At 37.0% G+C, this 13,579-nt stretch overlaps 2 protein-coding genes across 4 annotated transcripts in view; one reads left to right on the top strand and one right to left on the bottom strand.

The window, feature by feature from the left end:
* Bltp3a (bridge-like lipid transfer protein family member 3A) overlaps nt 1-13,044 on the top strand; it is an 86,138-nt gene extending 73,094 nt beyond the window's left edge. Inside the window, exons 21-22 of one of the 3 annotated variants that reach the window (XR_013425239.1) lie at nt 11,722-12,227; nt 12,342-13,044. Coding sequence is in view for 2 of the 3 variants with exons in the window: in XM_078020153.1 (XP_077876279.1) it covers nt 11,722-11,766 (45 nt within the window). In the remaining variant the exon portion in view is untranslated. Of the gene's footprint in view, nt 1-11,721 lie in introns of all 3 variants that reach the window. The other 2 variants (XM_078020153.1, XM_078020154.1) reach the window with 2 other exon arrangements.
* On the bottom strand, nt 96-12,558 carry Taf11 (TATA-box binding protein associated factor 11). The gene is made up of 5 exons (XM_021722008.3): nt 12,388-12,558; nt 5,048-5,196; nt 1,831-1,918; nt 1,406-1,502; nt 96-756 (listed from the first exon to the last, which is right to left on the bottom strand). The coding sequence occupies exons 1-5, from the start codon at nt 12,556-12,558 to the stop codon at nt 626-628; spliced, it is 636 nt and encodes a 211-aa protein (XP_021577683.1). The 3' UTR covers nt 96-625.
* Nucleotides 13,045-13,579: the final 535 nt, after the last annotated feature.

Genomic DNA, 13,579 nt, shown 5'->3' with positions numbered 1-13,579 from the left:
AGTCAAGACCAGTTTTATTTGGACACCAAAAAAAAAAAAAAGTGATGAATTTATTCCCATTCCAATCAGCTTGATACAAAATGAATACACACACAGCAAGTTGAAAAAATTTAATGATCACTCACCAAAATCCACAGGAGAATCTTAAATATTAACAAGCACAAATTATTCCACTACTCCTGTTATCACTGTGTCCTTCACAGTAGAGAATTGTAAGTCAAAAGTTTCGGTTGTTTCATCTACTTAAAACCAGACATAAGCCAAGTCTCGGCAAATTTAGGCTTCAATGTGAAACCATCAAAGTTCTCTTGGAAAGGTTTTCTCTCTCTGAAAGCAGCTCCCCTTTCCAGAAGATGCAGAAGGCTCATACACTTCTCTTCCAACTAGCCAAGAGACAGTTAAATACCTCAAAATGCTGTAAGAGGTTCCAAAATTTAGTCAAGGCAAGTATGAAGCAGGCCACATGCCTTCTAGGTGTGACAGAAACAAGATGGGAGAAAGACATTAAAATCATCATGGATTCCTTGGAGGACAGATACCAAAGCACCAGGGCTGAAAGTCTCACATAACAGGAAGTCTGGAACCAGTACTCCTGTCTCCATAATTGGCTTTTCCAGGCTTTGGTCTAGAAGAAGATAATTTTTTTGTGCTTCGAGTTGGGGATTTGCCCCTTTGACTTTAACCTCCGAACTGCCTCCCTCATGTGTTTGGGTTGTAGTGGTGGCATTTCTCCCCACTTCTCACACACATCCAGCGCTAAAAAGGGAAAGGGGAAAGCTTCATTATCACACGAGAACTTACTCATTCACCATATAATCCTCCAGAATCTTTAATTCCTGGTAACCCTTCTTAGGCTTACTAACATTTTCCATTCTGATGAGAATGTGACCAAGTGTATCATGTTCCTTTAGTATAATGTCCCATACTGAGCTTTATCATTGGCAACCGTTTAAAACATCTCCTGCTTAAAGAAAGATGTCATGAGCTAGAGATGAGCAATGGGAAGTAGCCAGGTTTTTAGCTTGATAGAAAAGAGCAGTTCCCAGGGGTGACAAAATCAGGGATAACTTGCCACGCTACACTGCTCAGTTCTGGTGACTGCTCTTTTTGTATATTTTTGGCAGCAGAAACGAGGTCTGCATGTGAATAATACAACATCTGCTTCTGTCACCTGGGTTAAGAACAGGAATCAGGGAGAGGGGTTTCCTAGATGATTCCTTGACCCCTAGTATTTAAACTTTTAAGAAAGAGTGGTCAAGCTCTACTGAATATAAGGCTTCCAGTGTAGTGAACTTCCAATGCAAATTTACTCCCACAGGTACTTTGGTAAGTTCCTCAGTGTAAATGTTCTTGAAAATAAGACTAACACAGGTACAGTCCTGTACATGTAACCAACACTACTCACCTTCTTCAACCACCTCCCCGACGAAAACCTTGGAAATACCAGACATAGCAATAACAACATTCTGGGACACAGAGGTGCCAGTGATGGACTGGATCAGCTTAAAAAAAGGACAAAGACTAATTAAGATAGTCAAGGACTGGCTTTGAAATACAGTACCAATAAAAAACAGCTCTGTACTGAAAAAGTGTTTACTAAAGGTGGCATGCTAAAATTGAGACAAAGATTCATGTATGTTATGCTCTCTATGCTCCCTGGCTTACAAAACTGGAACTGATTACATAATTGAAGGGTATGTTATTTTTAATTTCCTGCCTAATTAATCCACCAGTTTGCTTAATATGTTGCTTCAAAATGCTGAGGGTCATAGCTATTGAGCCTGGTTTCGTTTTGACGTGTGGAGATGAAGAGTGGTGGTTCATCCTTACCCTTTTAATGGCCGCCTTAGGGAAAGCTGACCTGCGATACATTTCATATCGGTTCAGCTGCTCCTCAGAAAAGGAAGAAACCAGGATTCTAGACAAAGATTCAAGTAATTAAATTGGCTACTAAGAATGAATGCTGAAGATATTAAATCAATAAAAACGAATCTCTCCATTATGTTAAACAAAATAAGCCAAACTCAAAAAGTCAAGGGTTTTATGTTTTTTCTCCTATGTGGAAGCTACAGAGGGAAAAGAAAAAGAAAGATTGGGGTGGGAGGAGGGAATCTCATAAAAATCATAGGAAGGTCAGTAAGGAAAAGGACCAGAGGTGGGAGGTAGGGGAAAGTGCTGGGGAGTGATATTGGCCCAATTATATTTTTACATTGTGTACATGTATGAATATGTGAATAACAAATCCCATCATGATGCACAACTATAAAGCACCACTAAGAAAATCTAGGAACAAAAAACAAGTTTTGGACATGAAGAAATAAATTCTCAAGGAGTCAATGGCATTAGTTTTCGTACTTATAAAAAACAGAATTAAAACATTTCTATTACTAAGGAACTTGACAAAGTGTGAAACAATCTCGTTTTAAACTTAATGATGTAGGATCACTGTCTCATACTAGATATATGGTGATTTCAGCTTTAGACTCTAATTCCACTTTACAGCATTTCACATTGATGGTAAATATTTAATGTATAAACTCATATTCAAACCAGTATTTTCAATACTAACTGATTTACAATAATTTTTTTTTTTTTAATACTGGGGACTGAACTCAGGGGACCCTTTACCACTGAGCTATATCGCAACCCCTTCTTATTTATTTATTCATTTTTTAAATTTAAATCCTTTAAAAATTATTTATTTATTTTCCCTTCATATTTATTTTTGAGACAGCCTTGCTCAGTTGTCTAGGCTGGTCTCAAACTTGCAATCCTCCTGACTTAGCCTCCAGTGCAGCTGGGATTATAGGCACATACTGCCATACCCAGTTTAGGAGAAAAATATTTACAAAATATTAGAAAGCAATTAATACTCTTAATACATAAATGGCCAAATAAATTTTAGGAAATGAACAGGAAGTTTACAAAAATATCATAGGCTAATAATATGGAGAAAAAAATATCCTTCAATATTAACTAAGGAAATTAAAAATGATAAAACTTTTTTTTATTTTTTAAATTTATTATTACTATTATTATTGGTACTGAGAATTGAACCCAGGGTCACTTAACCACTGAGCCACATCCCCAGCTCCTCACCCCATTTTTTAATTTTTATTTTGAGACGGGGTCTCACCAAATTGCTTAGGGCTTTGCTAAATTGCTGAGTTTGGCTTTGAACTCTGGATTCTCCTGTCTCAGCTTCCCAAATTGCTGAGATTATAGGCCTCTGCCATTGCTCCTGGCAAGAAAACATTTTTTTTTTTTTTTTGGAGGGTGAGTACCAGGGATTGAACTCAGGGGGACTCAACCACTAAGCCACATCCCAGGCTCTATTTTGTATTTTATTTAAAGATAGGGTCTCACTGAGTTGTTTAGTGCCTCACTTTTGCTGAGGCTGGCTTTGAACTCATGATTCTCCTCTCTCAGCCTCCTGAACTGCTGAGATTATAGGCGTGTGCCACTGCGCCCAGCAAGAAAACATTTTTTAAAAATTTGAAAATATGTATGGAAAGACTGAAAAATTTTCATATGTTTGAACTATTAATTATACTTTTAGGAGTTTATCTTAGAGAGTAATAGAAAAATATGCAACAGTGTGTCCAAGGATACATCACAGTGTTGTCAAAAGGAAAAAAAAAATAACCCAAACAAAATGATTACAAGGATTGGTTAAATTATGATTCATCCACACAATGGAATAGAATTCAACTATTAAAAATGATAACACACGATAGGTGTGATGGTGCATGCCTGTAATCCCAGCTACTCGAGAGGCTGAGGCAGGAGGATTGCAAATTTGAGACCAGTCTGGGCAATTTAGTGAGAACTTGCCTCAAAATAAAAAACTAAAAAAGCATAGCTCAGTGGTAGAGTTTTCCCATGTTCAATCCCTAGTATGTAAAAAAAAAAAAAAAAAAGATTTATGGGCATAATTACTGACATAAAAATATTGAGCTCTACCAGTCAAATGCAAAAAATATCTGAAACATATATACACAAATATTAAACCCAAGATTGTGTGTGTGTATGCTTAGAATAAACCCTGGGTGGTAGGCTTATGGGCACTTTTTTCTGTTTTTGTATTTTCTGATTTATTTACAATGAGCTCATACTATTTCAGTCAGAAATGATAGATTTTTTTTTATACTAGGGATTAAAGTCAGGGGAGCTTTACCACTGAGCTACATCCTCAGCCCATTTTATTTTTTGAGATAAGATTCCACTAAATTGCTTAGGGTCCTGCTAAGTTGCTGAGGCTGGCCTCAAACTTGCAACCTTCAGCTTCCAGAGTGGCTGAGATTATAGGCACATACCACCATGCCTGGCTATAATAGTTCTTTTTTTTTGGTACCAGGAATTGATCCCAGAGGTAGTTAGTCACTGAGCCACATCCCCAACATTTTTTTTATATTTTATTTAGAGATAGTGTCTTGCTGAGTTGCTTAGGGCCTTGCTAAATTGCTGAGGCTGGCTTTTAACTCAGATCCTCCTGCCTCAGCCTTCCAAGACACTGGGATTATAGGCATGAGCTACAGCACTCAGCTATAATAGTTTTTTTGAAGAAAATTATAAGCTACATGTTTTAATTACTGACATGAAAAACATTCACCATTTATAATGTCAAAAACATCATAGGGGCCGGGGTTTATGGCTCAGTGGGAGAGAGCTTTCTAGCATGAATGAGGTACTGGATTTGATCCCCGGGACCACATAAAAATAAAAACAAATAAAATAAAGTTTGTGTCCATCTACAACTAAAAAATATATAAGTAAATTAAAAAAACCCATCATAGTATTTGTGTTTGAAAAATAAATTATTTAATTTTATTTATGGAATATATATATGAAATATCATAATATTAGCAGTATGTATCTCATGGTGGTAAGAAAATATTTTTTCATTTTATTTATATTTTCTATAATACATTAATTGCCTTTTTAAAAATCTAAAAAAGGAAAAAAACATTTTTAAAGGCCAAAAAATTATTAAATTTGTGTGGTCATGTTAGAGCCTCAAAATGGAAATGGTTGGAAAGGGACTTACTGCATCTTTTGAATCTCATCTTCATCCACTTTCTGCTTCTTCTCTTTCTTTTCTTTGGTATCTATTTTCAATTTTTTGGCTGTAGGAGTAAGTAATGATGAGTCTTCCCTTTCAACTGCTGTTAAATCTGAAATATCCTGACTCTTCAGCTGGGAAGACAAGAGAAACCCTATTATATATTTGGCCTACTTTGCAGGCTTGGGCAAGGTTAAAACACATTACAACAACAAATCCATTTATTGAGTAGTTTTTTTGGTTCTAGGCACTGACTGTACCATCAGGAGTAAAATACAATATATTTCCTAAAGAAAGATTATAGACCAGCTGTGAAAGAAAACTAGCTAAATAATCCAGTTTTCCAGTTTAGCTATGATCATAGCTCAGTACCTGTTTATGAAATGTCAAAGATCAAAACAACCACTCTCTCCTGGGCCCCCTCTTCTGACCTTGTTCTTTTAAGGGGATGTCATCAAAGTCCTCCCCATCCAGCTAGCAATTTTGTCTCTAGAGCTACATATCTCCTTACTGCTAATGATTCCACATGGAAAAAAATAGTAAAAAAAAAAAAAAAGGGTCTCTTGTCATCAAAACAATGTTTCTTTCAATTTGGAACTTTCAATGAGATTCTCCTCCACATAGTGTTCTTTTCTTCCTATTCTTCAGTCCCATATCATGCAAATATATTTCCCCTTACTAGAACAAAAATTTTTTCTTTCCCCCCTTTTTATTGGTACATTATCGTTATACATAATCATGGGATTTGTTACATACACACAATATCACAATACAATTTGGCCGATATCACTCTCTAGCACTTCTTTTCTTCCCTCCTGCCTTCCACCCCAAACTTCCTCTACTGATCCCCCTTTGATTTTCATGAGATCCCCACCCTCCCCACTTTGTTTTCCTTTTCCCTCTGTAGCTTCCACATATGAGAGAAAACATTCGACCCTAGACTTTCTGAGTTGGCTTATTTTGCTTAACATATGGCTCTCTAGTTCCATGAATTTCCCTATAAATGACATAATTTCATTTTTATTAATGGCTGAATAAAACTCCACTGTGTAGATATACATCACATTTTCTTTATCTGTTCATTTATTGAAGAACACCTAAGCTGATTCCATAGTTTGGCTACTGTGGATTGGGCTGCTATAAACCCAGGTATGCATGTATCCACAGTGTGCTGACTTTAAATTCTTTAGGATAAATACCACGGAATGGTGTATCTGGGTCACATGGTGGTTCCACGCCTAGTCTTTTTGGAATCTCCATACTGATTTCCATAGTGGTTGTTCTAATTTATAGTCTAACCAACTGTGTAAAAGTACACCTTTTTCTCCACATCCTTTCCTGTATTTATTATTATTTGTATTTTTGATGACTGCCATTCTGCCTGATGTGAGATGAAATCTCAGTGTAGTTTTGATTGCATTTCCCTAATTGCTAATGATGCTGAACATTTTTCATGCATTTGTTGTCCATTTGTATTTCTTCCTTTGAGAAGTGTTTAATTCATTTGCCCATTATTAAATGGTTTATTTTTTTTGTGTGTGGTGTAAAGTTTTTTGAGCTCTCTATATTATTAATCCTCTGTCAGAACAGTAGCTAGGAAAGATTTTTTTCCCCCATTCTGTAGATTCTCTCTTCACATTCCTAATTGTTTCCTTGCTGCATAGAAGCTTTTAAATTTTATCCCATCCCATGTATTAACTCTTGGCATTATTTCCTGAGCTTTAGGGGTCCTGTTGAGAAAGTCACTGTCTGTCCCTATGTACTGTAGAATTGATCTTACATTTTCTTCTCGGAATTGCATAGTTTCTGGTCTAATCCCTAGGTCTTTGATCCATTTTGAGTTGATTTTTGGGCAGAGTGAGAGATAAGAGTCTAGTTTCATTCTTCCTCATATGGATAGTAAGTTTTCCTAGCACCATTTCTTTAAAAGGCTGTCTTTTTTCCAGTGTATGTTTCTGGCACTTTAATCAAGAATCAGATGTCTGCATCTGTGTGAGTTTGTCTCTATGTCTTTTATTCTGTACCACTGGTCTATATGTCTGTTTTTTTATCTAATACCATACAATTTTGTTACCATAGCTCTGTAGTATAATTTGAAATCAGGTATAGTGATGCTTCCAGCATTGCTTTATTCATTTATTTATTTTTAAATTTTTCTTTTTAGATGTTGATGGACCTTTATTTTATTCATTTATTTATATGTGGTGCTGAGAATCGAACCCAGTGCCTCACACATGCTAGGCAAGTGCTCTACCACTGAGCCACAGCTCTAGCCCCCAGCATTGCTTTTTTGACAAAGAATCCTTTAGCTATTCTTGGTCTTTTGTGTTCTTACAAATGAAATCAGGAGTGTTTTTTTCTAGTTCTGTGAAGAAGTCATTGGTATATCGAGGAAAATTGCACTGAATCTGCATATCGAATCTGCATATTGCTTTTGGTAGTACAGTCATTTAAACAATATTAATTCTGCCTATTTATGAACATGGGAAGTCTTTCTACCTTCTGAGGGCTTCAATTTCTTTCTTCAATGTTCTATAGTTTTCATTGTGGAGGTCTTTCACTTCATTGGTTAGATTTATTCCCAGGTTTTTTTTTTTTAAGCTGTTGTAAATGGAATTGTTTCCTAATTTCTTTCTCAGAAAATTCATTGTTGGCATATAGGAAAGCTATGGATATTTGTATGTTTATTTTGTAACATGTAGACCAGTGGTACAGAATACAAGACACAGAGACAAACCTACACATCTATAGTCATCTGATCCTCAACAAAGGTGTCAAAACATACATTAGAGAAAACAGCCTTTTTAACAATTGGTGCTGAGAAAACTAATTATTTGTTTATTAGCTCTAACAGTCTTTAGATGGATTTTTTCTGGACTAAGTATAGGATCATATCGTTTGCAAACAGTGACAATTTGACTACTTCCTTTCCTATTTTTATTCCTTTTATTTCCTTCTCTTGCCTAATTGCGCTGGTTAGAATTTCTAGCACTATATTAAATAGGAGTGGTGAGAGCAGACATTCTTGACTTGTTCTAGATTTTAAAGGAAATGCTTTTTTAGCTTTTTCCCATTTATTATAAGATTGGTTTTGGGCTTTTCACATATAGCCTTTATAATGTTGAGGTAGGTTCCTTCTATTCATTATTTTTTTTTAATGCTTTATCATGAAATGAGTGCTGAATTTTGTCAAAGGACATCTCTGTATCTATCAAGATGAATACAGGATTTTTGTCTTTAATTCTATTTATGTGATGAATTACATTTATTGATTTGTATATGTTAAACCATCTTTGCATCTGGAATAAAACCAACTTAGTCATGATGTACAATCTTCTTAATATGTTGTTGAATGCAATTTGCTAATATTTTATTAACTATTAAGGTCATCAGAGATATTGGTCTGTAGTTTTCTTTCCTTGATGTGCCTTATATGGTTTTGGTATAAGTGTTATACTGGCTTCACAGAATATATTTGGAAGTGTTTCATCCCTTTCTATTTTATGGAAAAATTTGAGAAGCATTGGCATTAGGTATTGTTTAAAGGCCTGATACAATTCAGCTGAGAATCCATCTTGTCCTGTGTTTTTCTTTGTTGGAAGAATTTTATTGCTCCTTCTCATTACAAATTATTGGTCTACTTAGGTGTTCTATGTCCTCTTGATTCAATTTTGGCAGATCATATTTGTCTAGAAATGTATCCATTTCTTCTAGGTTTTCCAATTTTGGAAAATATTTTCAAGATAGTCCCTAATGATTTGCTGGATTTCTATGATCTGTGGTGATATCTCCATTTTCATCTGTAATTTTATTAATTTGAATCTTCTTCTTCTTTTGGTTAGCTTGGCTAACAGCTTATCAATCTTGCTTATCTTTTCAAAGAACCAACTCTTCATTGATCCTTTATATTGCTCATTGATCTTGGTTCGTTGATTTTGGCTCTCAATTATTTCTTTTCTTATACTGGTTTGGGAATTGGTTTATTTTTCTTTTTCAAGAGCTTTGAGATGTATCATTAGGTTGTTGATTTGGGATCTTTCTGATTTTTTAGTGTAGGAACGCATATCTATCAACTTTCCTCTTAGAACTGCCTTCATAGCATCTCAAAGGTTCTGGCATATTGTATCACTATTCTCATTTGTGTCTAAGAATTTTTTTTTTTTTTTTTGTACCAGGGATTGAACTCAGGGGCACTCCACCACTGAGCCACCTCCACAGCCCTATTTTGTATTTTATTTTGTTTTGTTTTATTTTATTGTAGTTGTAGATGGACAGCATGCCTTTATTTTGTTTATTTTTATGTGGTGCTAAGAATCAAACCCAGTGTCTCACATGTGCTAGGCAAGGGCTCTGCCACCAAGCCTGTATTTTGTATTTTATTTAGAGACAGGGTTCACCCACTTGCTTAGCACCTCACTTTTGCTGAGGCTGGCTTTCAACTCACAATCCTCCTGCCTCAGTCTCCCAAGCTGCTGGGATTACAGGCGAATGCCACTGTACCTGGCTGAGTCTAAAAATTTTTAAATTTCTTTCCTGACTTCTATCACCCATTCATCATAGAACAAAAATATTTTAAAGATAGTTTTGTCTGTTATTATGCATATATCTCCCCCATAACCACTTAACATCATGCTTGATGTTTAATAAATTGGCTTAATAAGAACAAAATCAAATCTAAATTTTGTCCCCTCCAACTTAATATGGAATTTTAAGTATACCACAAAACTCTTCAATAAGATTTGTCTCCCTTAAAGAGGAACTCAGATCTAAACTCACAAAAGAATATGGGAGATAGGTGGGCATGAAGTCTGAATCTATTTTTGGTACTAGGGATTGAACCCAGGGGCACTTTACCGCTGAGCTATATCTATACCCCTTTTTATTTTTTATTTTGAGACAGAGTCTTGCTAAGTTGCTTAGGGCCTTATTAAGTTGCTAAGGCTGGCCTTGAACTTGCAATCCTCCTGCCTCAGCCTCCTGTTGCTGGCATTATAGGCGTGCATCATTGAACCCAGCAAGTCTGCATATCTTTGGTGATCTTCAATTTCTTTCTAATTACTGATTTATACAAGATTTTTTTTAACTCTGTGCCTCAATTTTGACTGTTTATATTTTCCTAAAAAATTATTCATGTTTTCTTGGATTTTTCACATTTACTTGGCTTAAACTCAAAAATTAAATATTCTTTTCCTTTTGGTGGTACTAGAGATCAAACCCAGGGCTTTGGACTTGTTCTGTATCCCTGAGCTATACACCCTCAGCTCCTATTTTTTTTTTTTTGTTGTTGTTGTTTTGGTACCAAGTATTGAACCCAGGGGTACTTTACCACTGAAGCACATCTCCAACCCTTTTAAAATATTTTATTCAACTGAGTTCTTAGGGCCTTTCCAAGTTGCTGAAGTTTTGAACTCCTGATCCTCAGCCTCCTGAGCTACTGGAACTACAGACATGTGCCTGTGTACCTGGCTTCCTATGTTTGTTTAAGTGAGAATTCATTAGAATCTATTTTTATCCTTGTTAATTTCTTCCTATACTCTTCTGGTTTATTTTGTATGCTTCTGGTTTTATGAATTGGGTGCTTATTTTTAAAATATGTAAGGCTATGAATTTTTTCTAAAGAAGGTTTTGGTTAAATCCCATAGAATATAGTGTAGTGTTCTGTTTATTTCTTTCTTTTTTTTTTTTAAAGAGAGAGTGAGAGAGGAGAGAGAGAATTTTTTAATATTTTATTTTTTAGTTCTCGGTGGACACAACATCTTTGTTGGTATGTGGTGCTGAGGATCGAACCCGGGCCGCACGCATTCCAGGCGAGCACGCTACCGCTTGAGCCACATCTCCAGCCCCTCTGTTTATTTCTTTAACCTAAGGGCTATTTTAAAAATGGCTTAACAATGTTTGGGGGTTAGTGTTTTCTTTTTTGAAGGAGAAAGTTTTTCACTGTTAATTTCAGGCTTTTTGCAATATATTAATAGGATGTGACCTGTTATGATTTCTACTTTTAGGAATTTGTTTTCTAAGGCCTGGCACAGTAGTGCATACCTATAAATCCCAGCTGCTCAGAAGGATGATGAGGCAGGAGGATTCCAAGTTTGAGGTCAGCCTGGACAACTTAGTGAGACCCTGTCTCAAAATAGGGGTGGTGGTGTTATATTTAGAAGCATTACAATTTCATATCTTTTGGGCGTGGGTTTCTATATATAGTGGACTCTATTAGCCAACTAAGCCAATTAATCAAAATCTTTCTGTCCTTGAGACCTGTTTAAAGCTTCCTTGTTCACGTAGTTTTGGCCCATTTTTCTCTTTTTCTATAAGTTCTTACTTTATATATTTGTTGTAACTTTATGTTCTGAAAGTCTATTTCTGAAAGTCTATCTAATTTAATACTAACTTCCTGATTTCTTAAGTCCTTCCTAATTCTAAGACTCAGAGATTCTACCTCCAGAAATGGAACTCAGAGAATGCTGAGATTCTGATCTTCTGACTGATGCTTAGCTAGGCAATATTGCTGAGCTTCTGGGTGGCACAACTGATTACTCTGGGGTTTTTCTGCTGTTGCTAGCCCTGGACATTAGTATCCATGTCACTGATAACAGTTAAATGTCCAAAAGGGTAAGAACATGATTTAACCATTAACTCTTTAAAAACCTCCCTTTTTCCAGGTGGGGTGGACAGAGGCCTGTAAGCCAACAGCCTGGAGAGTTTGAGGTAGGACGAATGCAAGAGGGCACTCTCAGCAACTTAGTTAAGACTCCGTTTCAAAAAAAAGGCTGGGGACGGAGGGTGGGGATCAGTGGTTAAGTACCCCTGTGTTCAACCCCCAGAACAAAAACAAAACAAAACAAAAAAACTAAAACCAAAATCCGAAAAACTCCCTTTAATGGATCTGAGCGACTCTGCCACCTTTAAAGACAAAAACTGCTTAAACAACATCCAAGAGGGACCATATTGTGGTGGAAGGAATGCTCTGAATCTTGAGTTCTAGTTCTTGCACCAAATCTTAGTGTGATATCTGATTCTAGGAAAACCACGAGGCTATTTGAATTCCCTTACAAGTAGCTTTAAAGGCAATGATCAAAAATACAAATCCAGTGCTTGGCCTCGCAGCAGCACTAGACTTCGGTCGTCCCCTCCTACCCACCTCGAGATCGCCGACTTAAGAGTCGTGGTGAGTTTTGAGTTCTTCTAGTTTGGCAGGGACTAACCCAGGAAGCAGGGCAAGCTGAATGGACTAGGAAATGTGGGTGCGCGTTACCATATTTCTCTCTTTGTTTCTATACAGTAACATAATCTCGGATTACTTCTCCAGCTTCAACACAAGTTCCTACCTCGCCTTCTTCGGCTGCGGCTTCTTTCAAGTCCGCATCTCCATCTCCATCCGTTTCCTCTGGGATTCCGTCGTTGTCGGTAGTCCCGGGGACACCGGGAGGAACGGTCGTCTCATCTGACTCCCCTGTCTCTCCACCTTTGTCCGCCGGCGACTCTCGGGCATTGTCCATCGCCGCCGCGATTGGAGCAGAGATCTCAGAGCTGTCAGGTGCGGCGCTGCACAGTAGGTCAGGAGCTTACTTCCTGCTGTCGCGCTGCGATGACATCACCTCTACAGCTCCTCGGAGGGGTCATTTTGAAGCGCGCTAAGTGACTTGAAGAGCTTTGGCTTTGTGGTAGTGGGAAGAAGAAAAATAGGAAGTGTGCATTCTCCTTTCTAGAAAACCAGCATTTGTGAGGGAGAGCAGTTTTGTTCACTGAAAGACTCATTTTTTTTCCTTTCCGCATTTCTAATAATATAATGTTAACCCCTTCCTTAGCCTCTCTCCCTCAGAGTAAAGTTAGGGGACGGGGTTAAAACTCAGTTCCGTTGCATGTTGGTGTCGGGGATTGCAGCTACCTTTGGCTGGCAAACTTTTAAGCAGGGATTCAGGCTTGTACCTTCCAATTAGACTGTGGCCGCAGGCCTGTATTTACAATTGAATGGTTAGCATTTCCTTTCTGTTTCGCAACCACTTAAGCGGGAGTGGAGATGGGAGAGGGACTGGGAGAGCCGAAGCAGATTTAATCTAATTCACTTATTCACTCCACAACTATTGATCGCTTACTTCGAGTCAGGAACATTGCTAGTATCGTGGATCGACAGACAATTTCTACTGAACCACTTTCTTTTTATTTTTTTCTCCAGCTCAGCAGTAGTAACCAAACTTAAGATCGAGTGCGGTTTCACAAACCTGACTTTTTCTTTTAAAAATTAGTTTGGTTAATTTCTTCAAAACTAGGAAGAAAGCCTACAAAGAGGGAGGTCTCTCTTTTACAAGTTTCACTTAAATGAATCTTTTCATGGAGTGGCAATGATATTTTTTATTTTAACAATTTCCTGTCTTCCAACATTGAGATACGAGTTGGGCGTTTTATTCACCTGTGTATCATTAGGTCTCCGCATCTACAACATACTTAATGTAGTGTGCTGAATGGGCTAGGAAATGTGGGTGCGCGTTACCATATTTCTCTCTTTGTTTCTGTACTGCC

Source organism: Ictidomys tridecemlineatus, chromosome 8, assembly GCF_052094955.1.
Source record: "Ictidomys tridecemlineatus isolate mIctTri1 chromosome 8, mIctTri1.hap1, whole genome shotgun sequence".
Lineage (NCBI taxonomy): Eukaryota > Metazoa > Chordata > Mammalia > Rodentia > Sciuridae > Ictidomys > Ictidomys tridecemlineatus.
The sequence above is the reverse complement of the archived record's forward strand: the minus strand, read 5'-3'. Positions and strand labels throughout refer to the sequence as shown.